This window comes from Lepidochelys kempii, chromosome 5 (genome assembly GCF_965140285.1).
Source record: "Lepidochelys kempii isolate rLepKem1 chromosome 5, rLepKem1.hap1, whole genome shotgun sequence".
NCBI classification, from domain to species: Eukaryota; Metazoa; Chordata; order Testudines; family Cheloniidae; genus Lepidochelys; species Lepidochelys kempii.
In genome coordinates, this window is record NC_136384.1 from 34,613,795 (window position 1) to 34,639,878 (window position 26,084).

At 44.2% G+C, this 26,084-nt stretch overlaps 1 protein-coding gene and 1 long non-coding RNA gene across 5 annotated transcripts in view; one reads left to right on the forward strand and one right to left on the reverse strand.

Moving 5' to 3' along the window:
• The window catches only part of LOC140911273 (uncharacterized), a 33,338-nt gene extending 30,941 nt beyond the window's left edge, over nt 1-2,397 (reverse strand). The window contains exon 1 of one of the 3 annotated variants that reach the window (XR_012158877.2): nt 1,532-2,397. This is a non-coding gene — a long non-coding RNA (uncharacterized LOC140911273). The remainder of the gene's footprint in view (nt 1-1,531) is intronic. The other 2 variants (XR_012158879.2, XR_012158878.2) reach the window with 2 other exon arrangements.
• Nucleotides 1,699-25,615, forward strand: SNX18 (sorting nexin 18). Of its 2 annotated transcripts, none has more exons than XM_073343925.2 (2): nt 1,699-3,827; nt 4,818-5,742. In XM_073343925.2, the coding sequence occupies exons 1-2, from the start codon at nt 2,264-2,266 to the stop codon at nt 4,865-4,867; spliced, it is 1,614 nt and encodes a 537-aa protein (XP_073200026.1). In that variant the 5' UTR covers nt 1,699-2,263; the 3' UTR covers nt 4,868-5,742. The 2 variants fall into 2 exon arrangements, with proteins under 2 accessions (XP_073200026.1, XP_073200025.1); XM_073343924.2 differs by lacking the exon at nt 4,818-5,742 and adding an exon at nt 22,355-25,615 and having other exon boundaries at nt 1,707-3,827.
• Nucleotides 25,616-26,084: the final 469 nt, after the last annotated feature.

Consider the following 26,084-nt stretch of genomic DNA (forward strand, 5'->3'; position numbering starts at 1 on the left):
GTATAACTGGCACGCAAAACCTTAAATTGGAGTGAATAAATGAAGACTCAGCACACCACTCCTAAAAGGTTGCCGACCCCGATGTATACGCATGTGAAGAACTACTAGCAACAATTGGATTAACAATGAGAGTGGCTGAATTTTTAAACATTTCAGAATGTAAAAGAGATGTAAAATATTCAAACTACTGCAACGCTGTTTTACAATAATGAGATGTTACAAAAGTTATAACTGTATCCTAACTTCATTTAAAAACAAGTTTACTGAAGTTCTGTTCATTCAATTTAGGTTCTTATTACTCTGACGAGAAAAGGAAATACTGGCCAAAGTCAGAAAAGACTCTTTTTACACAAAGATGATCAGGAGGATTCATTAGAAAGAGTTATAAAAGAGACACCGTCTAGGTAGAAATCATATTTTTAAAAATCTTGTTTACCTTTATTTATAACACCCTAGATTGTTACAATTGGAAGAATTTAAAAAATATAAAATACCTGTTCAGCCATTTATGCTGGTTGTGTATTTTCAGTGATTCACGCAACATAAAATTAAAACTAGAGCAGGCAGTTTAACTTCTGGTTCTCATGCCCTAAAGCCCTGCTCCTGTGATGAGCCATGAGCTGGTGGACCCATGAGTTCAGCAGAGTCTGACTGATGGCCCAAATTGTTTGTGACCTGATTACCTGAAAGATTGTCTCTCTCTCCACAAGACATAGTGGGAGAGTTGAAATCAGCAGACCGGCTCCAGCTAGAACCTCACTGAAATGTTTCAGAGTGACAGCCGTGTTAGTCTGTATTCGCAAAAAGAAAAGGAGTACTTGTGGCACCTTAGAGACTAACCAAATAAATTGGTTAGTCTCTAAGGTGCCACAAGTACTCCTTTTCTTTTCACTGAAATGTGTTATTTTCTCATTGGGCCCAACAGAGCCTGGATTTGTTAATCTTCCAGATATGCTGCAAAACAAATCCTTTATTCTTTCTTTTTGCAAGCTACTATGGAGGGAGGAGGCAAAAGATTGCAAGGACAACATAATCTTGATTTTTTATGATCACATGAACCATTTTTCCCCATGAAAGAAAAATAACATAAGGTGATGTCAATGAAGAACAACTGAACATCCCTTCACTTTCTGGTGCATTGAAAGTCACATTTCAGAGTAACAGCCGTGCTAGTCTGTATTTGCAAAAAGAAAAGGAGTACTTGTGGCACCGTAGAGACTAACCAATTTATTTGAGCATGAGCTTTCGTGAGCTACAGCTTATGCTCAAATAAATTGGCTAGTCTCTAAGGTGCCACAAGTCCTCCTTTGCTTTTTGAAAGTCACATTGGATCACTCTGAAAGACAAGACAGCAATGAAGTGCACCCTATCGCAATACATGCCCCATATCGACAGTAATTTTGAGGTGGTCAGTTTCACGAACTTTTTGTTTTTAGGAACTCCTCAATCCTGCATTATTTGTTCATAAAAAAGGGGTTCTACTGTCTGGCGGGTATAGATGGCAGCAGGCGGTGGCTGTGGTATTACATACGTTTGTGGAGTGTAGCTGAAGAAAGAGAGGCCCGGCGTGCAGGATGCGAGCTGTATTTTTGTCATTTCGTATACTGATGAAACAAACGAGTCAATAGACAAACGCAGGCGCCGCAGGCCTGTGAGACCCGAACGCTTGTCCCGCTGTCAATGGCTGGAAATGCGCGTGTCGCTGCCGGGTTTGGCGAGCCGGGGCTGCCCCGGCATCCCTCCCCATCCTAGCGACCGGGGCGGCCGTCCCCTCCGCCCGCAGCGGCCCCCTCGCCGCCGCCCGGCCGGACACCAGGGGGCAGGCGGCGAAGGGAAGCGGCCCATCGATGGGGGCGGCCGCTCTGCGTTCGGCTCCTCGGCCCTGCCTCTCGGCTCTGGATTAGCTAGCGAAACTGGTTACGTGGGAGAGTCCCCGGCCCGGCCCCCCTGCTCCCCCCGCTGGGGTGAAGCGGGGTTTCGGAGCCGCCGCAGCCGCGCTGCAAGGCTCCGCGGGCGGGCGGCTTCCAGCTGGGCACCGAGCGGGCGGCAGACGCGGCTGTGAGCGCAGCCCGGGCGCCCCGCAGCGCCAGCCGCCCGCCCCCACCGCCGGGGGCAGCAGCGGGAGCCGGGGCAGCAGCAGCAGGGGCGGCCCCGGGCGCGAGGAGGAGCGGGAGGCGGCGGCGCCGCCGCCGCAGGCAGCACGGGGAAGCGGCCGGGCTGCCCGGGAGGGGAGGGCTGGCTCCGGCCCCTGCCCGGCGGGGCCATGGCGCTGCGGGCCCGGGCGCTCTATGACTTCAGGTCGGAGAACCCGGGCGAGATCTCGCTGCGAGAGCACGAGGTGCTGAGTCTCTGCAGCGAGCAGGACATCGAGGGCTGGCTCGAGGGGGTCAACAGCCAGGGCGACCGCGGCCTCTTCCCGGCCTCTTACGTGCAGGTGATCCGGGCTCCGGCCGCGGAGCCGCCCGCCCCCGCCGGCGGGGCCCGCTACGCCAACCTGCCCCCCGGCGGCTTCGAGCCCCTGGTGCCCCCGGCTGCCTTCAACCCCCCGGTCCAGCAGCTCCCCCCTCCGGCGGCGGCCGAGCCCTTCCCGCTGCCGCCCGCCTTCCCGCCGGCGCCCTACAGCGGCTCCTACCAGCCCAGCCAGGGCAGCGACGACGACTGGGACGATGACTGGGACGACACCTCCACGGTGGCGGACGAGCCGGGCGTGCTGGGCAGCTCCTACCCGGACTACGAGGCGGCGGGGGGCGGCGGCCCCACCTCGGCCCGGTACCGCCTCTCCACCCGCTCGGACCTCTCGCTGGCCTCCCGCAACAGCCAGCAGCCCGGCCACCCCCACCACCACCCCGGCGGCGGGGCCAAGAGCTCGGCCACCGTGAGCCGCAACCTCAACCGCTTCTCCACCTTCGTGAAGTCGGGCGGGGAGGCCTTCGTGCTGGGGGAGGCTTCGGGCTTCGTGAAGGACGGGGACAAGCTGTGCGTGGTGCTGGGCCCCTGGGGGCCCGAGTGGCAGGAGAACCCCTACCCCTTCCAGTGCTCCATCGAGGACCCCACCAAGCAGACCAAGTTCAAGGGCATGAAGAGCTACATTGCCTACAAGCTGGTACCCAGCCACACGGGGCAGCAGGTGCACCGCCGCTACAAGCACTTCGACTGGCTCTACGGGCGCCTGGCCGAGAAGTTCCCTGTCATCTCTGTGCCCCACCTGCCCGAGAAGCAGGCCACGGGCCGCTTCGAGGAGGACTTTATCTCCAAGCGTCGCAAGGGCCTGGCTTGGTGGATGGACCACATGTGCAGCCACCCAGTGCTGGCTCAGTGCGATGCCTTCCGGCACTTCCTCACCTGCCCCAGCACCGACGAGAAGGCCTGGAAGCAGGGCAAGCGGAAGGCCGAGAGGGACGAGATGGTGGGTGCCAACTTCTTCCTGACCATCAGCGTCCCCACCGGCCCTGCCGCTGCCCTGGATCTACAGGAGGTGGAGAGCCGGGTGGATGGATTCAAGAGCTTCACCAAGAAGATGGATGAGAGCACCATGCAGCTCACCCACACCGCCAATGAGTTTGCCCGTAAGCAGGTCACTGGTTTCAAGAAGGAGTACCAGAAAGTGGGGCACTCCTTCAAGGGCCTCAGCCAGGCCTTCGAGCTGGACCAGCAGGCCTTTTCTGCCAACCTCAACCAAGCCCTTGCCTTCACCGGGGAAGCCTATGACACCATTGGGGAATTCTTTGCAGAGCAGCCCCGACAGGACCTTGACCCTGTGATGGATTTGTTAGCACTATATCAGGGGCATCTAGCCAACTTCCCAGACATCATCCATGTCCAGAAAGGTAATATCCCTGTGTCTATCTTTAATATGCCATTCAATCTCTATCTCTCTGTGGTCAGATGTAGGAACCAGGAACTCCCGAGTGCTAATCCTAGCTCAGTCAGTGTCAGTGGTTTTCAGTTAAAGCCTGCTGCATTTACTCAGGCAGACCTGTCACTGAGCTTAAATGCAATAATACAAAAGTTTCATTCCATACCACAGGCCCAGACTTTAGTGGGAATTCTGCCTGGCTAAAAGCCACAGGTCTGGGCCCTAAGCCAGTCATCTTCATCTATAAAATGGGAATTAATACCTGCCTATACTACGGATATGTTGAAGATCATTCAGTTTGTTTATAAAACATCCTGCAGATGAAGTGGTGTAAAAGCATCTATTAATATAATTAATATCTTAAAATAGTCTAACTGCTTTTTAAATATTTAATCTGAAGTTACCTGAGAACATAATACAGTTATAATTCCTTTCACCGCAACCTGTCAAGGCACTTTACAAACAGTATTTACAAGAAACCATTTAGAAATATTCCCATTTTCAAATGGTGAAACTGAGCCACAGACCAAGAATGACTTGCGTGAGGTGTCACAGCATAACCTTGTATTATGTGCACTTTACAGTGCAAGGTTTTGAATTAGATATTGAAAGCAGCTGGTGTCTTGTCTGTTATGGCTGGACACTTAGGCCTGGTCTACACCTAAAACTCTAGGTCAACGTAGATACATCATTCAGAGGTGTGAACAATTCCCGCACCTCCCACCCCCATAGACAGCACTGTCAGTCTAGTTACCGCCTCTTCAGTGGGTGGATTTACTACAGTGATGGAAAAACCCCTTTGATGGCTGTAGTAGATGTCTAAACTACGATGTTGCTGTAGCTATGGAGCTGTAGCAATTGTTGTGTAGACATAGCCTAAGGATCTACTTTGGTGAGTGTAATAGTTTGCTGCAGTGTTCTAAGTTAAAATTTCGTATTCTTCCTCTTGCTGTCTCAGCAGGTTCTGTTCACTGTTGTCCTCCTAGCTACCACCTTTACCCTGAGATGTAACAGTATTTCTGACTGTTGTTTGTAAGACGCTGGGATTCATTGGTGGGAAAGAAACTATCCTTCAATAGAAGGCGTGGCCAAACCGGGCTCTGTTGAAGTTGAATTGTGGCTTGTGGAGCGCCCCCACCCTTCACCATTCTCTGCCTACCACATCGGGGGAGCTTCTGTCCTGTGGTGGGGGTAGGGGCTTAATCAGGAGCAGGGAGCCCAGGCAGGGGCACCTCATAGGGCAAAAGCCTCAACCCTAGCAAGCATGTCCTATGGCTCTCGAACTTCTGAAAATTATCATATGTGGCTCGGAGGGTCAGTAAGTTTGGTCACCCCTACTGTAAAAGAAGTGTGTAACTTGTAACATTTTTCACATACATAAAACTTTGTTATGTTATGCTTATTTAGATAACCTTAACTTTACAGTACAGACCTGATAGGTCAGTTCCTAATGTATTCTAATCACTAATGCATTCTGTACAGTAAGATGCAGGGCATGAATTTCCACCCACAATGGTAGAAAAGTTCTTCTATTTTGCCCCTAATGACATGCCTTCAAGTTTTTGCTTTCTAGAACACCACCTCAGATCAAAGGCAAAGGAGTTTGATTTGAAAGAGATAGGTATTTATAAAGTCCATGTTGGAATCACCGATTTCTGGTAAAATCTGAGGAGCCAGAGTTCACAGGTATCACTGTAATACACTTCCAGCTTTGGTACAAGGGCAATTTTTGTTATGTATCTTTTATGACTCATCTAAATCAGATTTGTTTCACTGTAAAATTTTGGAGAGTGACAACATTATTTCAAGAAAGAGAGGAGGAAATTTATGCTAATCTTTTTGTTTTGGAAAATTCCCCTTGTTGGCATTACCCTCTGATTAACTTACACCAGCGGTTCTTAAACTGTGGGTCGGGACTCCAAAGTGGTTCGCGACCTCTTTTGAATGGGGTCGCCAGGGCTGGCTTAGACTTGCTGGGGCCCAGGACCGTAGCCAAAGCCCGAGGGCTTCAGCCTGGGTGGCGGGGCTCAGGTTACAGGCCCCCTGCCTCTGGGGCAGAAGCCCTTGAGTTTCAGTTTTGGCCCCCCACCTGGGGCAGCGGGGATCAGGCAGGCTCAGGTTTCGGTCCCCCCTCCTGGGGTTGTGAAGTACTTTTTTGTTTTCAGAAGGGGGTCCTGGTGCAATGAAGTCTGAGAACCCCTGGCTGACACCAAATGTTTTAAAGTCAAAAAGGTGCTTGAGCTGGTAAAGTGCGTTTGTTTTGGGAATGGAGAATTTTAAAGTTAAGAATTCTATAACTAACTTAAAGGAATACCATCAATATGATTTTTTAAAATCAGCTAAATATGTCATCAGTTCTCCAGTAGAACACTGTTTAAGTAGTATGTACGGCAGCTTTCCTTTTTTTTTTTTTTTTAAATAGAGGGGTTTTTTGCTGTGTTAGTGGTTTTTTGGGAGGCTCATGGGGCAAGGTCCAAAGGCAACACATTAGTGATCTCCAATCTTTTTACGCCCTAGATTACTTGTTGAATTTAAGGGCAACCCAGGCTCTACCCTACCCGTTCCCCAAAGCGCCGCCCTGCTCACTCCATCCCCCCGTCTCTGTCGCTCGCTCTCCTCCACTCTCATTCGTGTTAACCGGGCTGGGGCAGGGGGTTGGAGCTCGGGAGTGGGTGCTGGCTCTGGGCTGGGGCTGAGGGGTTCGCATTGTAGGAGGGGGCTCCAGGCTGGGCCTGGGGCAGGGGGTTGGTGTGCAGGAGAGGGTGAGGGGTGCAAACTCTGGGAGGGTGTTTGAGAGCAGGAGGGTGCACCTAGGGCATGCTGGCCACTTCTGGGAGCAGTGTGGGTAAATTCACCCTCTTGTTGAACTTGGGGAAGTTCAAGCAAATGAGCTTCTACCAGAATATTGCATATGGATGACCATAAACAAGGCCCTCATTCTGCAGTCAGAGCCACAGAGGAGCTCTGTGATGTCTACATAGATCCAGTTGTAGGGTTGGGGACTATAACTGGTTACTAAGTAAATGAACTGGAAAATAAAAAGGGAGATTTTTTTCTCCAGTCTTTTTGCTCTGATAATCTTGGGTTGTTTATAGCAAGGTGTAACTTTTTAATTACAAAGTGTAATTTTAGATTAAGGTGATTTTTTTGGTTTTGTTTTAAGGCTGACAGTGGCCCTTTAAAGTCATAATCAGTGAAATAAAGAAAGCTGCCAGTATTAAAGAAGATCCTGGGGCCGGTTTTGTTCAACATCTTTATTAATGATCTGGATGATGGGGTGGATTGCACCCTCAGCAAGTTCGCAGATGACATTAAGGTGGGGGGAGAGGTAGATACACTAGAGGATAGGGTCCAGAGTGACAAATTGGATGATTGGGCCAAAAGAAATCTGATGAGGTTCAACAAGGACAAGTGCAGAGTCCTGCACTTAGGATGGAAGAATCCCATGCACCTCTACAGGCTGGGGACTGACTGGCCAAGCAGCAGTTCTGCAGAAAAGGACCCAGGGATTACAGTGGATGAGAAGCTGGATACGAGTCAACAGTGTGCTCTTGTTGCCAAGAAGGCTAATGGCATATTGGGCTGCATTAGTAGGAGCATAGCCAGCAGATCGAGGGAAGTGATTATTACCTTCTATTTGGCACTGCTGAGGCCACATCTGGAGTATTGCATCCAGTTTTGGGCCCCCCACTACAGAAAGGATGTGGACAAATTGGAGAGTGTCCAGTGGAGGGCAACGAAAATGATCTGGGGGCTGGGGCACATGACTTACGAGGAGAGGCTGAGGGAAGTGGGCTTGTTTAGTCTGCAGAAGAGAAGAGTGGGGGGGATTTATTGGCGGCCTTCAACTACCTGAAGGGGTTTCCAAAGAGGATGGAGCTCAGCTATTCTCAGTGGTGGCAGATGACAGAAGAAGGAGCAATGGTCTCAAGCTGCAGTGGGGGAGGTCTAGGTTCGATATTAGGAAACACTGTTTCACTAGGAGGGTGGTGAAACACTGGAATGGGTTACCTAGGGAGGTGGTGGAATCTCCATCCGTAGAGGTTTTTAAGGCCCAGCTTGACAAAGCCCTGGCTGGGATGATTTAGTTGGTGTTGGTCATGCTTTGAGCAGGGGGTTGAACTAGATGACCTCCTGAGGTCTCTTCCAACTCTAATCTTCTGTGATTCTATGATAAGGGGCTATGACACCCTGCCTACTTCAACAAAATCATAGGTGTTTATGGCAGAGCTATTGGATTGGCTGAAAAACATAAAGTGTCTTTCTGTGTTTAGTCTTCTGCCTTAAGCAACATGCTACACATTTTGCAATAAACCCCGAAAAGACTACCCAGTTGACATCTAGAAGAGTGGGCAGGATTCATAAAGATGGGCTTATTACTTCTATAATCTAGTCTCCACATAATCCAAAATGCATCACTCAAGTGGGGTGGAAAACTCATTACCCTGTTCTCCCCCTCCACAGTCTCCGAAAACAATCCTGACAAAGAGCAAAAACTGGGGTCTGCTGTACTTGACACACACCTGAGCAGGCTCTCCTCCCTTTTGTTATTTGCTCGATAGACAGCTGCACACTGAAGTTTAGGGGCCAAGGCTTAGTGTAAGAACTCCTCTCACTGCTCCCTCTTCACATGATCGGGTGAAGATGTGGGGAAATACACAAGCTGGCTCATAAGTGTTCATATGGTGCAGAAATAAGTGCATGGTACAAACAGGTGTCGTGTTTGAACACTTTTCAGTTGTCCTTTTGCACCACACAGCCTGAAGCCTAAGCTCTGAAAGAAAGCCTCTCTATAACCAGCCTCCCAAGTGGTCCCCTGAGAAGCTGCAGCACTCAGAGCTGTAGCGGAGAGCAGTCATAGTGAGGGAAACTAAGGCCCTGTCTACACTAGCACTTATTTCGGCAAAACTTATGTCATTCAGGGATGTGAAAAAAATACCTCCCCGAGCAACATAGTTTCGCCAGCATAAGTGGTAGCATGCACAATGCTGTGTTGAAGGGAGAGCTCTCCTGTTGGCATAGACTGGCTACACAAGCGGTCTTACAATGGCGTATCTGCATCGGTACAGCTGTGCTGCTGTAAGCTCGTTAGGGTAGACGTGGTCTAAAAAGAGCAAGAATACTAAGGTGTGCTTCCTGTGCACCTTCCTTCATCTAATCATCTGAGGGGGATCTCAGTCTTTTTTGTGGACCAGCTCCAGGGATTTCTCAACAGCCATTCCTATGCAGGGCACACCTAGTCTTCCTCCTGAGGGCAGCAACAGAGCCAAATAGTGGCAGGCAAATGGTAGGGGTCAAACAGGTGGCATGAGACATGTCCCTCTCCTCCCCCAGACCTCTTCAGGGAGCAGTACAATTAAAAGATGTAGCAAAGCAGGTACCACCTGTATCAAGTCACTGCTATTGACTGTAGCATGATCTGCTGCTGCTGCCTTCACCAGTCCACCCTGATCTGATGACCTTCAGTAAATTTCTGAGGAAACCAGCATTCAAGATGGAGACACTCACCATTGTAGCCATCAATAAAAGCAAAATTTACTATAGATCGTCCATAGATTTGAAGGGAGCGTATCTGCACATCCCTATTATTCTATCTCTCAGAAAATTCCTTTGGTGCCATCCATAGGTGAAGCATTTTCAGTAGAAGTAGCTGTCTTTTGAGTTAGAGCATTTACAAAAGTGCTGGTAGATTTAGTGGCATCACTCTGACAGGAAGGGAGCTATGTCTATCCCTTCTTGTAGGACCTGGCTGTTTGTATTATCATAGCATCTAGGAGTCCCAATCATAGACTGACACCCCATTGGGTTAGGCACTGTACAAAACCGAACAAAAAGACCGTCTCTGCCCTCAAGCCTTTACAGTCTAAGTAGCCATCAGCTCTTTCCAGAGGGAAAAAAAACCCAGTAACACACTTGCCGTTTCAGACCCTGGAAGAACGTAGATTTTTCATAGCTAGGGCCCTACCAAATTCAGCATCTATTCTGGTAAATTTCACAGCTATAGGATTTGAAAATTAGTCCGTTTCATGTTTTCAGAGGTTTACAACTGAAATTTCATGGTGGTGTAACGGGGGGGGGGGGGGGGTCATGACCCAAAAGCTAGTTTTAGGGAGGGGGATCGCAAAGCTGTTGTATCGGGATTGCCACCCTCACTTTTGTGCTGCCTTTAGAACTTCCTGCAAGTAAGTAGGAGGTTCCCTGAGATGGAGAGGTGTCTGATCTCCCCTGTGCTGCTGGGAGTGCTCCAGCTGGGGACTCCTAGCTGCTAGTCCCGCCCGTGCTGGGGAGGGAGAGAAGTAGCAGCTAGGAATTCCTATCTGGGGTGCTCCCAGAAACATGGGGGAGGTCAGATATACCTCCATGAATCTCCTGCGGCTTCAGGAAGCTCTGGGGCTGCTGCCCAGTTGTGGAACTTCCTGCAGCAGGGGGAAGTACCCGGAGGTGGGTCTGACCTCCCCCAGAGAGTGGCTGTGCAGGGAAAGAATAAGTCCCATCCCTCCACAGCCCGGAGACTAGCAGCTGGAGCCCAGGAGCCCCAGGCTGAGGTACCTCCAGCCCTGCACTTCTGCCTCTCCTCCACTAGCTAGATTTCACGGGGGAGGGCTTATTTCCTGGTCCATGACACGTTTTTCACAGCTGACTTTGGTAGGGCCCTAATCATGGCCAATTGATCATGAAAAAAGCCAGTCAATGCCAGTATAATCAGTCATGTACTGTGGTTTCATAGACACTGTCAAACACAAAGTCCTCATGTCACAAGAGACATGAGAAGCTAAGAACTATATACTGGAATTTGAGACCATCAGTGTGTTCAAGTGCTGCCTCAGGATTACAAACTCGTATACGGATACTGTATGGCAGATTATGCATAAACTGGAGACATTCTGCAAGACATAGTGGCTTATATTTTCAAGAGTGATTAGTGGGTTTGGTTGCCTAATTTGAGACCACTTAGAGTCTGATTTTCAGAGGGTGGGTGCTGAACATTGCTGAAGTTCAGGCCCATTTAAGGTGTCTCAAGTTGTGTACTCAAACTGAAGCACCCAAAATCCTTAGTCATTTCTGAAAATGTAGGTCATTGTCTGAAATGGTGTCAAAGACAAAATCTCACACTGTATACAGGCCCTTGAAAAGGCAGCCAATCTTAGAACTGGACACTTAAGCAATGCCAACGTAGTGGGGTGTGGTACATGCTTCAAGGGAAACTCAGTACAGGGAATGTGAGTATAAAAGGAAAATAAAAACAGCATCAACTAACTGGAGCTTTTGTTATGCCATTAGCACACTGCCATCTAAAATGTGGCCTAGTGCAGTGCTACTCAAAGTGGTGGTCCGCGGACCGGTGCTGGTCTGTGAGCCATCGGCTGCCGGTCTGCGCGCACATTGGGAAAAAAAATTGCCAGTCCCCCACATCAGATAGCTTGAGAAGCACTGGCCTAGTGGATATAGCACTGGACTAGAACTCGGGAGACCTGGATTCTGTTTCCGGCTCTGCTACTGGCCTGCTGGGTGCTTGACACTTGGGCAAGTCACTTTGCCTCTTTATGCTTCAGTTTCCCCATCTGAAAAATGGGATGATGATACTGCTCTCCGTTGTAAAGTGCTTTGAGAGCTGCCGATAAACGCTATGTAAGGACTAAGTTATTGTATGATGATATTATGACAGATGCCAGTCCAGGCATATTGCATATAAAGTCAATAGTACTACTTGTGAGTAAAATGTAAGCATGTGCTTAAATGCAGGACAAGGACCTTTGCTGAAAATGACACGTAGGTCTAGCATATCTTAGGATAGTATATACATTTATTTTAAAATTACTGAAGTTGAACTTTGAATGAAACTGCAAAGCAAACCAATCTAGCTTGTTACACACGGTTGTTGCACAGCAGTTTATTTTCCCCCTTTTGTAGGTGGAGGTAAAATGTTCAATAGGCTGATATTTCTCTAGAGTTCCTTTCATTTATCTTGCTATCCTGCTCTCACTTGCAGTCATCATAGCTGATTTGAGGTACTTGTTTAGCCTTATACTGCACCTTAGAGTAATTAAACATTCTTACTGGCGATGGTACTTGTCAAATGTGGTATATTTACCTTTGTGGACTTCGAAATATTTCTTCTCTAATTAGCTGTTTCCATTGATAATGTACATTGTCAAGTGTTCTTTTAATAAAAATGAGACCTAGTGGCAGAAGGGAGATCAGTCATCACAAGGTAATCAGTGATACTAAATATATCTGCAGAGGTCTCTTAAATCTGTCTTTAATACTTACATCACAGTCACACCAAAGGACCACAGTTGTGATTCAGAGTCCATTGTATTATGGGCTATAAAGACACTGCCCTGGCCCCAAAGAGTTTACATCCTAAGAAGACATGTGACATTTGAAGAGTGGGAGTGTGGGAAAGACGGGATTACAATTACATATGTACAATTTTTATTTATATTAGGTATTTTAAAAATAGACTGTCCTTTAACACATCTGCTCTCTACATCATTAACTGGCTACATATAAACTGAATTAATGTAACCATTAAATCTAGAAAAAAAAATAGAAACCATAGAACTTTTAAACTCCTTCATCATCACCTTTTATTATTTGCATGGTATCCAAATTGGATCTAGGCGCGACGCTGATTTTACTAACCTTTTGCACTGAAGAATGTGTATCAGTTTCCTATGAACATCACACCAGCCTGCTGCGACTGGAAGTGCACCCAATGTAAGCAATCCCCTACCTAATCTGATCATTCAGTAATGAATCAAAGCGCTATGCTAATTTAAATGGTCAGTACATTAGCCCTTTCAGTTTATGAGTCTGAATTTTTGAGTGTAACTATTTTCTTCCAATATCATTGTGAGCAGTGGATGAACAAGCAGGCATCAAAAAGAAAGAAGTCACACTTCTTAACGATTATGTCACTGCAGACTCTATGATGTCAGTATGCTGAATTGGGCCCCCAGTCTTGCAGACATTTACATATGTGAGTAACTTTTCCCACAAAAGCCTTTGCAGTGTCTGGGGCCTAACACTGTAAGAGTTATTTTTCCAACAAGAGGACGGGGGGTTTAAAAAACAAACAGCAAATTAAGTATCCTCATGCAGGACCAAGTTTTTGAGATGGGTGGTTATTTATTTATTTATTTATTTTTTAAACCAGTGTCTGCCAGATATTTTGCAAGCAATTGTAACTTTCTTAAAACTGCACTTTGAAGTGCAGGCCACATTCCTTTGGTGAAAGATAGAACTCCTCTTATATTTTCCACCTTCATGGAGAAAAGCATCATCTTCAGTTTAATAAGTCTGGGTCTATATATTTTGTTGGCTAGATCTGAAGAGGTAAGTCACTTTTTTCACTCTGTGGTGTTGAAGACAACTTGCTTCCTTCTCTTTGGGTATGTGTACACTGCAGCTAGATGCCTGTGGCTGGCCTGTGCTAGCTGACTCGGGCTGTTTGTTTGTGGCATAGATGTCTGTATGGTGGGAGGGTCTTAGAGCCCAGGCTACAGCGCAAGCCCAAACAGCTACACTGCAGCTAACCAGCCCCTTAGACCAAGCCCCACGAGCCCAAGTCAGCTGGCATGGGCCAGCCCTGGGTGTCGTAACTGCAATGTAGACAAACCCTTTGATACCAAAGCCTGATTCTAGGTTAGAGTAGTAACTGGTTCCTTCTTAGTAACTGTGCTGTCAGTTTTTCATTATGACATCTTTGCTGTATATTCAACACTGAAGGCTGAGAGAGATTTTCTGTTTTTAACTTAAGGCAAAAAAACCTATTAAGCATTTTCTGTCATATAATAACCTAGTTAATGTACAGAATATGCAAGATGTTCATTTACTATGAGCAAATTTCTCTAATCTGTGCTAATGACATTAAGCAAATAGTCTGTCAACAGTGAAATCCCTTGTACCACTTCATACCTTCATTTTGAAGTGCAAGAGGGGAGTATTCCTTTTTTTTTTTAAATTCCATTTTAAGAAACTAAATGGGAACCGTAAAAGGCTCTTTGATGATATTTAGCTTCCACTGCATTGTCTGAGGGATCTCAAAGTACTGTACAGATGTTAATGAATGTGAATCCTCACAGTAGCCGTGTGAATGGCTAATAATCCCCTTTTAATATGGGGAAGCTGACTACAGTGGAGGCTAAAACTTGATTATGGTAAACCATGTACAGTATCCCAAAGCACTGAGCAGCGTGAGGCACAACATGAAATTGACATAATTCTTGATGGTTTTACTGCTGTTGGAGTACTGCACTGGTGCAGTGAAACTGTCTAGAATTAGAGAGACAAGGTGGGTGTGGTAATCTTATTGGATTGGTGAAAGACAAGCTTTCAAGCCACACCTAGCCCTTCTTCAGATCACAAGAGCTCTGTGTAACTCAGAAGCTTGTCTGTTTCTCCAACAGAAATTGGTCCAGTAAAAGATAGACAAAGTGGGTGAAGTACTCTCCAATATCCTGGGACTAACAGAGTTACAACAGCACTGAAAACATTGTCTAGAATTGGATTAGTTTTGGGCTCTGTTGGTTGGCAAACCTGTGTAACAGAGGAACTGGAGCTCTCTGTAGACTCAGGAAGAAAACAATGCTTGGATTTATTGGTCTGTTTCAGTGTGCTTTTTTTGCAACTGTAAGGACTAGAATTATTATGTCTGTATAATGTCTTCACTTTTTCAGTAATTGCTTGATTTGGACCTTATGCTCACCAAGGAAGCTGTGCACTTTCCAGTGGAGAAGGGATTTTAAATCCTTTACGATGAACAATGGACTGTGAATTTGGGGTGGATATCATGGCTGCTGTTACTGAGGAAACTTAATATGCAGATTCAGGTAGCTCTTCTGCAAAGAATGAGCAGGCAGTTTAAGGTTAATTTGCTCTCAGCCTTTGCTGAGAGGTCGCTTCTGCTCTCAGATTCTTCTAGTGATTGGAATGAATACCTTACATAAAAAAACCCACTCAGTTGTCCCTCAGAGTGAAAGGTAAATCAAACTTCATGTATGCATTCATGGGCTACCAAGTGTTTGTCTTTTCAGAACGCTAGGCCAGGCATTGCAGTAAAATAGTCTGAGGGTTTGGATCCCTCATAAGAAAAAAATGAGCCTGTTTCAAATTTCATTTTTCATTTTTGCAGGCTTGTATATAATACTGTAAACATGATATGGTAAGTGAATGGATATCTATGTTCTCCCTACATGGTTGAAATGGCCTTATTTTAAATGGCTTGTTATAATATAAGGAAGGCAAGGGAAAGAAGAGATTAGAGTTCAAGGTTACCACTTTAAAAGCACACTATTCTGTATTCAAAGAGGAATCTGGGAAGCCTACTGGTAGCCCTGCAGATTTAAAATAAGGGTCAGTTTGATGTCAGCAAAAAGTTATATTATTTTACTCTAATAAATAATCCTCCAAGTTGTCTTGCATAGTTTACTTATTAGATAGGGATAAGGGATCATTACACAGACCTTTTTCTTTTCACAAGATTTCATAGTTGTAACCACTGACAGATATTCTTTGTTAAATTTAGAGTTTCTTCAAAGACCATCATGTTTTCTGACTCTCATTTAGTTTGCTTTTGAGAGAGCAGTATTTCTGAGGAACCTTTGTACTTCTCCACAGACTCATCAGGGAGGATTTCCTATTGAAACTCATTGGCTGGTGGACTTCTCAAAGGAAGCATTCAAGAATGTAGTATTCCTTGTTTTTGCCATACTTTTCACTGGTACAAAGGCCAGAACATTCAAACTCCCCTGATTTTTCCCAGCTCTGTTATTCTGTGACCACTGCCTTTTTCCTAGTCACTCAAAATGTGTCCATTGATTGTTTGAAGTTGATGTATTATCTTATTCAGAAAAGAGCACTGAGTGAGTGATTGGTTGGTCCTCTTCTCAAGTTGCCTGGCTTGGATGCCACACTGATAGTTTCTTTAGGAACAGCTAAGATATCACTTGTGACAGTGCTGTTCTCCATAGGCCTTGTTAGTGAAAGATCTGTGGTCTTGCATGAGAGGCAAAACATGCAACACTCAACTATTGTTTCTTTTCCTCACTTACTTTTTTCTCTGATTCCAGTTTAAAAAAAAATGGTATTGCATAAAATAGCAATAGTGGTACCATAATGCGGAGGATGATATTCCTATAGCCCTTTCCTTGTTGGAACTCTGCCCCTACTTCTCATGTTACATACCTTTTATACAGTTGTTTTGAAAGGAATCTCTAATTTGAAGAGTAAAGTAAGGACTTCACTTGATTGATAAAGATCTGATATTTGCTGAAAACAAACAGGGTTACAATAAGCAAGCTGACCAGTTTTAATTTATCACTTATCTCTGGCTCATGTTGAAATAGATCTTGTTCAAATTATCTGTCTTTATCTGTATTAGCAGAATCACAACTCAGATGCCAGTATAAGACAGAAATATTATGGTCAGAGGACCTTAGTGTGTGACCTGGTCAGTTCTTACGACCAGAGTTTGGTGGGAAAGTTTAGGAATACCAGCTGTTGGTGATTTGATAGTCGGTACACTTTCCTTTAAGTTGGTAGTGAACCAAAGATCCATCATGCTCTCCGAAGATATTCACTGATGCTTCAAGTGCTATCTTTCGGAGGATATGTATACCCACTCACTTACCGTTGATCCCATGATCCTGAACAGTTTGTATTGTTGTTGTATGCTGTTAATGCATTATCGTTTTACGTTACAGGTGACTGTTTCAGTGGTGAATGATACAGTCTCTGTATAGCTTGTGCACCCAACGGCATTTCTAATGTGATAAGGACCCTCCATGTAAAAGGAAAAATACTTATTTTTGTCCTGATGTGAACAGTGTTCACAAAGGTTTTCTTTGTTTTGAGAATTATATTGTCTCTTCCTCTTCTGCTCACAGCCACAGACGTTTGCACTGCAAGCCCTTTTACTGTCTCATTCCACTTTCTTTTGCTGTCTCAGAGCTTCTATATGGACCAGATGTTGCGACTTTTTGTTATATGTTTCACAGCTGGAAGCATTTATTTCTGGAAGGAATTTTAAATTGTCAGTCTTCTTGGCTGCTAGTAACATAATTATAAATCTTCCTTATTAAATCCTGTTATTATCATTGCATTCTCTAGTCTCCTCTTACATTACAATAAAACATCAGAATATGAGGTTTTGTTACTGGAACCTCTGGTCCTTAAGCCTCTAAGGCAGGGGTCTCAAACATGCGGCCTGCAGGCCATGCTACGGCCCGCCAAGCCCCCCGCCCCCCAGAGTTATTTCCTGCTGCCGCCAAGCTCCCTTCACCCGCTTCGCCCCTCCCCCACAGTGCTCCTCTGTCTACTTCCAGGTTCTTCCCGCCGCCAAACAGCTGTTAGCGCTTTCCAGGGGGGAGGAGCGGGGAGCCGCGCACTCAGGGGAGGAGGTGGAGAAGAGGCGGGGCAGGGGCAGAGATTTGGGGAAGGGTTTGGAATAGGGGCAGGAAGGGGGTGGAGACTTTGGGGAAGGGGTTAGAAAGGGGGCAGGGAAGGGGTGGGACGAGGTGGGACAGGAGCGGGACCTCATGGAAGGGGTGGAGTGGGGGCAGGGGTGGGGGCTTTTGCATCTTTATATGTAAAGGTGTCAGTGATGCGGCCCTCGGGCCAATGTACTTATCCTCATGTGGCCCTCGTGGTGATTTTAGTTTGAGATCCCTGCTCTACCGAGTATCCATTGAGCATCCAACTATTTAGCACTGGACCTTGGATTGAGGATTACAAAAAATATCATTTGCATCTTTCCATCATTTTTCCCCTCCTTTTTTCAGTTCGGTGATGCAGTTTTTTCTAGTGCTTTTGATCTATGCCTTCTTTGCTATTTGAGGGATGATCCTAATCACCTAGAACTTGAATTCGAAGCTGGATAACAAAAGCTCAGTTCACTGAACTAGAGGCTTTAGACGCATGAGCAAGTTTTTATAGATTTGTAATAGTTGGAAGTAGAAAAAATATTTTGGTCATCTAGTCCATCTCTCCTGCTAATAATCCTATACTTTGGATCAATGGTACTTTACATAGAAATGAAATGGATTGCATATTCTATTACACATACAAATATACATTAAAAGAATGTTATGGTTGTAAAATTAAGCACTCAAAAATTAGGAAATGCCAAAATTAATATCTGCACAGGCATCAATTTGCACAATTTTAAATCAGCCCCATTGTAATGTCCCTCTTGCTAATATACTAATACTGCTATGATATTGTACTGCTATGGATATATTTCATATTATTCTCTATGCCATACCTTAAGGATCCTAACATCTTGATTCTTTCCCCCTCTCCCTGTACACTAAGCAGAAGTCTTCATGTCCTGATACACCTTAGCTCAATGACTTCTTCCAGACCTTTTTTTTTTTTTTTAAAAGGTGTGTTGCAGCCCTGCTGGATTGCTAAGTGTGCCTGATGATGATCTTTGCTTTGCCATCAGCCCCAAATGTGGCTATATATCAGTGTTATAGGCCCCAATCAGTTCTGCAGTTTCATCTGCATGAGTGGACCATCGCATCCTTGTGCAAAGCCTCGTTGTAATCAGTTAGGCTCTTCTCAGGCTCATGGGTCCACCTCTGTGGATCCAAATGGGGCTATAGTGAAGTTTTTGAGATCCCTTGGGCTGAAATGTGCTACATAATTGCAAGGTATTATTATTGAGAATGCAAAAGCAAATCGATTTTTGTTAGGATGAATTTCACTAAGCTCAGTTTTAACAAATTACAAAATTATGTTATAGGGTGAATGTCAGTTTGCTTTATGCTTAATGCTGTTCAAAAATAAATAGAACCTTTGGTTTTGGTAATCAAATAGAGATCAGACTGGCTTTTTTCCCGTTTATTCTTTTTAGGTTAGTTGAAGGCTAATTGCTTTCTTAGTATATTACTCTAAATCCATGAATTTTTAAAAAGCAAGCAAGTTTGTGTGTAGGGATATGCACTCATTACATATATTGCTGACCCAGGGCTATAATCTATTCTAGATGTTAATGGAGAATTCTGTTCCTGCATGAATCCTGCTGCATTAGGTCAACAATATCAATTATGCTAAAATTTTTACTTAGGTTCCTTTTAACTGGGAATTGGTCCTGCTTCGAGCAGGGGGTTGGACTAGATGACCTTCTGGGGTCCCTTCCAACCCTGATATTCTATGATTCTATGATTTTCCTAATTGTATTTTGTTTTTAATAATCAATAGGACTTTAAAACTCTTTACACTTGTAATATTTTCTGGTTTATGTGTTAACTATAGATCTAGAGAAATTGTATTAATGTGGAGTGGTTTGAGGAGAGTATATGCTATACAGTGAGTTTTAAAAAACTACAATACTTATGGCTCTTGGTGTGTAAGGTTTAAAATCAAATTGGAAGATAATTATTTGGATATTATGTCTCTCACATAACAATATTTCTCACATTGCAACTCTAGTATGATCAGATTTCATTAAACAATTCCATCTGGCTTCTTTTTGCACAAGCCCCAAATTACATTTTTTTCCCCCCACTGAAAAAATTGTCCTTGCTTGCAAAGAACGCTAAAATCAATGAAGATTTAGGAGTATATTCTACCTGACTCTTGGAAGGGGACAGCCTATAGGCATAGGCGTGTGCTCCATAGCTTGCTGTGCCTCACATACAAGGCGTTTGGTTTAGTTTTCTAGGTGGACCAGGGTAGAGTGGATATGATTTGTGGGCCAATACCTACCTCTTCATTGGTATGCATTGTCTGTGTGAACGGCTGGAGCTCGGAAGTTGTAGGAGTTGGTGCAGAGCAGCCGTAGTACTACTTCTGGTATAACTGTGTTGCGTATGGTGTGGAATTTTCACACTCCTGAGCAACGTAATTCTACTGATGTAGGTCTGCGGTGTAGATCATATCCAAGTATGTCCAGTGGACGTTTTCCAGTTCCAGGAACAGTATCTGGAATCTGTTTTTATTGATAGTTAGCCTGAACTGGTTCAGTGTACCTTGTCCTGTATTCACCTGGGTGAGGGAGAAAGATATTAATAACAAGTTTCAGAGTAGCAGCCCTGTTAGTCTGTATCCGCAAAAAGAAAAGGAGGACTTGGGGCACCTTGGAGACTAACCAATTTATTTGAGCATAAGCTTTCGTGAGCTACAGCTCAAAGCTTATGCTCAAATAAATTTGTTAGTCTCTAAGGTGCCACAAGTATTCCTTTTCTTTTTAAAGATATTAATATCTACTTCTGTATTTCTTAGCTGTTGAAGGGCTATATTGCAATAAACTTTTCAGGTTCTTTGTGTGTTAAGTATTTAACTCCACTATACAGAACATAAGAGCTGAATGGTATATTTGAACACTGACTTCTGTATGCTCAAGACTATTCTAACAGCATTCTTGTGGTCTTAAGATTCATGTGTCTAGTGTCTTGCAATATTTTGTTTTCCCCACTGTTAATGGAGGTGTTCTCTATCTTTCTCTAAAAAGTATACTGACTGATTTTTAAGATATTGAAATATAAATACAGTATTTATAGCCGCTCTGGCTTTGATAGGGCACAGAACCCAACTTCAGCAAAGTAAAATCTTAGAGCCTTTATAAAAAAAAAACATGGCTTATTTTTAGCTACTTTCTTCATTATCTGTCAATCCAGTCAGAAAAAGCTGCTTCCCATAATTAGAGGGCAACTCTGTATTGGTAAAATCCGATGACTACGGCTACTTATGGTATGTCTACACTACATTGGCTACAGCAGCAGAGCTATGGCACTGCAGCTGTACTGCTGTAGCACCAAAGTGTAGACACTTCCTGTATTGACAGAAGGGGTTTTTCCATTGCTGTATTTAATCTACCTCTCTGAGAGGGGATAGATAGGTCAACAGAAGCATTCTTCCATCTACCTATCTGCATCTGCAGTGGGGGCTAGGTCAACCTAACTATGCTGCACAGGGCACAAAATTTATCCCAGCCCTGAGTAATGTAGCTATGTTGATCTAATTTTTCATTGTAGGCTAGTCTTTAGATATAGATCTCAAAGGCCCTGCTCCTACTGCAGGGATTACTAAAACTGTGGGTATGACATCTCTACAACTGATTTTTTGGAATCTCTCCTTCACCTTCTATAGCAGTGGTTTTCAAACTTTTTTTCTGGAAACCCAGTTGAAGAAAATTATTGATGCCTGCGACCCAACGGAGCTGGGGATGAGGGGTTCGGAGTGTGGGAGGGGCTCAGGGCTGGGGCAGAGGGTTTGGGTGAGGGCTGTGACGTGAGGCCGGGAATGAGGGGTTCAGGGTGTGGGAGGGGGCTCTGGGCTGGGGCAGGGGGTCGGGATGCGGGAGGGGGTCAGGGCTCTGAGTGCAGGCTCTGGGCTGGGGCCAGGGATGAAGGGTTTGGGGTGCAGGAGGGGGGTTTGGGAGGGGCTGGGGCAGGGGATTGGGGTGCAGGCTCTGTGGTGGGGCCAGGGATGAGGGGTTTGGGATGTAGGAAGGGGCTCCAGGTTTTGGGGGGGTCTCAGTGCTGGGGCAGGGGATTGGGGCATGGGAGGGGGTCAGGGCTCTGGGCTGAGAGTAAAGGGTTTAGGGTGCAGGAAGGGGTTATGGGTTTTGGGGGGCTAAGTACTGGGGCAGGGGGTTGGGGTGCAGGGTCAGGGCGCGGGGTTACCTCGGGTGGCTCCGAGTCAGCAGCACAGTGGGGGTGCTAAGGCAGGCTTTCTGCCTGTCCTGGCACCACGGACGGCACTGTGCCTTGGAAGCGGCCAGCAGCAGGTCCAGCTCCTAGGCGGAGGTACACAAGCGGCTCCGCGTGGCTCTCGCCCGCAAGCACCGCCCAAACCAATGAATGGGGGTTCAGATCCGGTGGTCAAGGTGGGGGCTGTGCACAGAGCCCCGTGGCCCCCCTGCCTAGGAGTCAGACCTGCTGCTGGATGCTTCTGGGGCGCAGTGCGGTGTCAGAACAAGCAGGGACTAGCCAGCCTTAGCCGGGCAGCATCACCAATGGGACTTTTAAGGGCCCGGTTGGTGGTGCTGACCAGAGCCACCGTGACCCAGTGCCTTCCAGTACTGGGTCATGGAATGTGTCATGACCCTTAGTTTGAAAACCACTGTTCTATAGTATAATAGTTCGGTTTCAGTGATCTCTTTCACGAATTTGTTTAAATGTATTATACCTTTGTCACTGACATCAGTTCCTCTTTTCTTTAGTTAAACTTTTGTAAGAAAGCACTGATAACAGTTTGTCTACATATTTTTGAGAGAGAGAATATATGGCACAATATTACTGTGTATCTTTACAACTAATGAGTTTTAAGTTATCCTAAATACAAGTTTCTAGAGGTGAGAAATGCCTGAGAGGTAGGTAATAGCTACACTGCAGATTTAAGTACACAGCTGCCGTTGTGTAACAGAGAGTGAGTGAGAGAGAAAGGACTTTTTGTATGCCCAAGAATTTGAATATATTGGTGAAGTACAGTAGCTAAATCTATAGACACTCTATTTAGTTCAATATTCCTTTTTTGTTCTTTGTACAGGAGCCCTTACCAAAGTCAAGGAGAGTAAGCGGCATGTGGAAGAAGGGAAGATGGAGGTCCAGAAGGCTGATGGTATTCAAGATCGCTGTAACATTATTTCTTTTGCTACCTTGGCAGAAATTCATCATTTCCACCAAATTCGAGTGAGGGACTTTAAGTCACAAATGCAACATTTCTTAAAACAGCAAATACTTTTTTTCCAAAAAGTGACGCAAAAGTTAGAAGAAGCTCTTCACAAGTATGACAGTGTTTAATCTCCTAACTTTGAATTGTGGACTGTTCAGAGTATGAGAGTGATTTAAGCAGCAGAGTAACAATCGCTGTTATGGAGGAACAGTTGCCAACTGTTGGTGGTACAAGAATGGTTTTGTGTTCATCTGGAGTCCCAGCTGAATCTCTAATTAAGTAAGAAGGAAATGGTTAATATGGCTATGTAATAGAAACAGTACCACACATTGTAACTAAGTTATACTGTTTATGCCTACACTACCATTGTAACTTTTTTGAAATAATGATTATACTATTGCCTTATTGCTTTTTGAAGTATGGTATTTTAGTGCATACTTTGTAGACCTCAAAACCGTTTGGGTCTTTAAGGAAGCTGGCTAGATAAAAGCCTGCTTCAGATGCCTTTTTATTCTCCTAGATTTGGATTTCCTAAAGTCAACCAATTCTCTGTTTACAAACTCCTACTAGAGCAGCTATGCAACTTTGTGCCTTTAGACTTTTGATTTTTCCTTTTCTAGTAAGCCACATTTTTATGACTGAATGAAGGGTTGGTGCCTGTGACAGGAATGGATTATGAAATCTCATATTGACTGAAATAATCAGCTGCCACCATCTAATTGGCACAGCAAGTATTGCCCTGTGACAAATGTTGGCTGAAAAAGCAGGATTTAAAATCAATTCACACTTTCTTGTAATAAATAGTCTTCATTTTCAATTCTATTTGCCAGAACCTTAAACATACAAGTGAAGAGTACAGCACCACTGTATTCCCTTTCTTACCATGATTAGATAGTGAGGGGTTTTATGTTAGAATACATGATTGTGAGTAGACACTTGGAGAACTAATCTAATAGAAGCAGAGGATTGAAATGTATCAAGGGACTGTGTATACAGGCTAAGTGACTAGCACTTGTTTGTGTACTTGATAGCTGGTGATGATTTGCTCATTGTTTCAGTGTAAATTCAAATACAGACCTATGTGGTCAATTGAGACTCCACTGTGATTCACTGGTTTACGAAGTCACAAATTTGCAGGGATGTTCAATGGTATAAATGGTTTGAAAGCAGTCTTGGCTGAACTGACTAGGAAACAGGAAGCATTTCTTATATTTATAACACCCATTTAGCAATTATACAGAAAAGTAAGACCATAGTTTAGTTAAGGATTTTTGCAAAGTTGAGAGTGTGTGTGTGTGTATATACACACAAACACGGTCTCAAAACAATAGTTATCTGATCTAAACCAAGAAAATCAGTCTAAACTTTATCCTTAACCTACCAGTTCACTTTCTGAAGGTCACTACGAGAAAGTTTTTCCTTTATCTTGTCTCCTTACTATAAACAAAAACCAAGAAACTTGAATTTAATTTACACACACACACACACACACACAAACACACAGCTCAATCCAAACAAAAGCCAGGAAACTAGGCAGTCAGGGGATATCGTTCAGATGGAGTACAAAATATTAACCACCCGTATCTTAGAAATCCAGCAGTTATCTGACTGGATCATGCCAACTTTTATAGGTTAAAAACCCCACTGCTGTTAGATGGAGAAACAAAAAATAAAAAAGCAAGCAGCCACATTTTCACAAGATCTATTGCAAAATGCTTTTGGATTGCCCTGCACTGATGGTTAACAAAAAGTTATTTCAGGAAGAACTTTGCTGATGTAGTGATACTGATAAACAAAGAAAAAAAATCACTGTTAGCTAAAATAAAAGGACAACCAATAAGGAAATAAACTGTTTACAAGCTTCTAAGAGAACTGCAAGCAATGTTGAGGACATAAAAAGTATTTGACGTGGTCATAATGCTGACTCACCATCCTTAACCTTCCTCATAGTACCTCATTGTCAGGGTAGTGATCTCTGAACAATAGCTGATCTTATTCCCAGATATGGTTTACTACGTACTTAAGACAGTGGTGGGTTAGGTTTGGAGTTTCAGCCTGTGCTTGGTTAAGCCAGATGCTGTTTTAATAAATATCTATGTGGTAATTATATGAGGCTGTAATCAAATTCATTCCGCTTGAGCAGTTAAAAAACTTTTCAGAAAATTACCTTGGTCCAGTCAAAGATTTTAGGAACTTAACAGTACTGAAATGTTCATATCCAAGAGAAAATGAAGCTGTTATACTATATACAGTACAACATTATCAGAATGGTACAGTTTCCACAAATAAACTGTCATGCCCTTCCTCTCATTCTCTCATTGTTAGTTTTGTTATGTTTTTTGGAAGGGGCACATTTTAAAATTTGACACTATAAATAAGACTGAACTGAACCCTGGTTCTGAATCTCTTCAGACTTTGGAAAGATTCAAATCCAGGTCAAAACTTTGTGGTTTTGGCCCATTTTTGTGATAAACCTTTTGTAACTTTTTAGTTAGTTGGTCTTAGGTGAGAAAAAAGGTTGCTTGACTATCTTGGTTGACTAAACTCAGTGACAAGCCTTTTTTTTTTTTTTTGGTTAAGTATCCTTACATTGGAAAAAGGGAAACAAGAATACACTTAATTTTTACTTCTTATCATGAGGAGTCCAAACTCAGTTTAATTTAAAATACCCTCTTAGTGAAGAAGTATCACAGTGAATAACTGCAATGAATCTCTGAACACTGAAGGATGTGGTCCAAGGCCCAAATGTACTCAAGCTGGATCTATATTCTTTGGTAGGGGCCCTGGATTCTGTGCACTCTGGTGCAGCAAACTGGAAATCTTGCAGCAGCTTTTTAAAACGAAATAATGAAATTAAATATGGAATAGAACAAACAAGGACAGGAGCCTCTGTTTAATGTTAAATTACAGTTGTTTTACAGTGTCTCTGCATTTTCAGTTTTTGAGGTGTCAGATATTTTTATCAACAATACCTAACTATTGTAGAATTTTATGGTGGGGGTTTGGCAGCTAGATAGGGGACAAATAGGACTTTTGGCTTCTATGAAGGTGTTGGGGGCAATGTGGGATTGTGGATAAGTGTGAGTGCTATGTATCCGTTCAAAAATTACTAACAATGAAATGTTGAACACTGTTGCCATTTTAATTGTCATCCTCAGGAGTTAACAACCTGTTAAAACAAGTTGGGCAATTTGAATTTCAGGGATGCTTGCAAATTCAAGACAACCTCTTCAGTTTATATTCTCTGCACATTTTTAGGTTTCTTTACAACCTTTAGGGTCATACAGGACAATGTGTTTGACAGACTTAGGAGTTTTGCACACTCCAGCCTGCAGAGACCCGTAGGAAAGCACTCAATGACAATACTTCAGATAAGTATTTAAACCTAGAGGAATGAAGCATGAAAGAAGAATGAGTAAACTTTGCAGCTTCTCAGGCCACTAAATAAAAGATACTCAAGAGGGGTTCAGTCCATAGCTACTCCTGGATTTCTGGTACAGTAGAAGCATTTCAGAAAACATTGCCAAAACTGAAGTATTACATATAAAACTGAATTATTTTTAAACTGTTAAATACATTGAAAATATATAAATCCTTTTTTTGT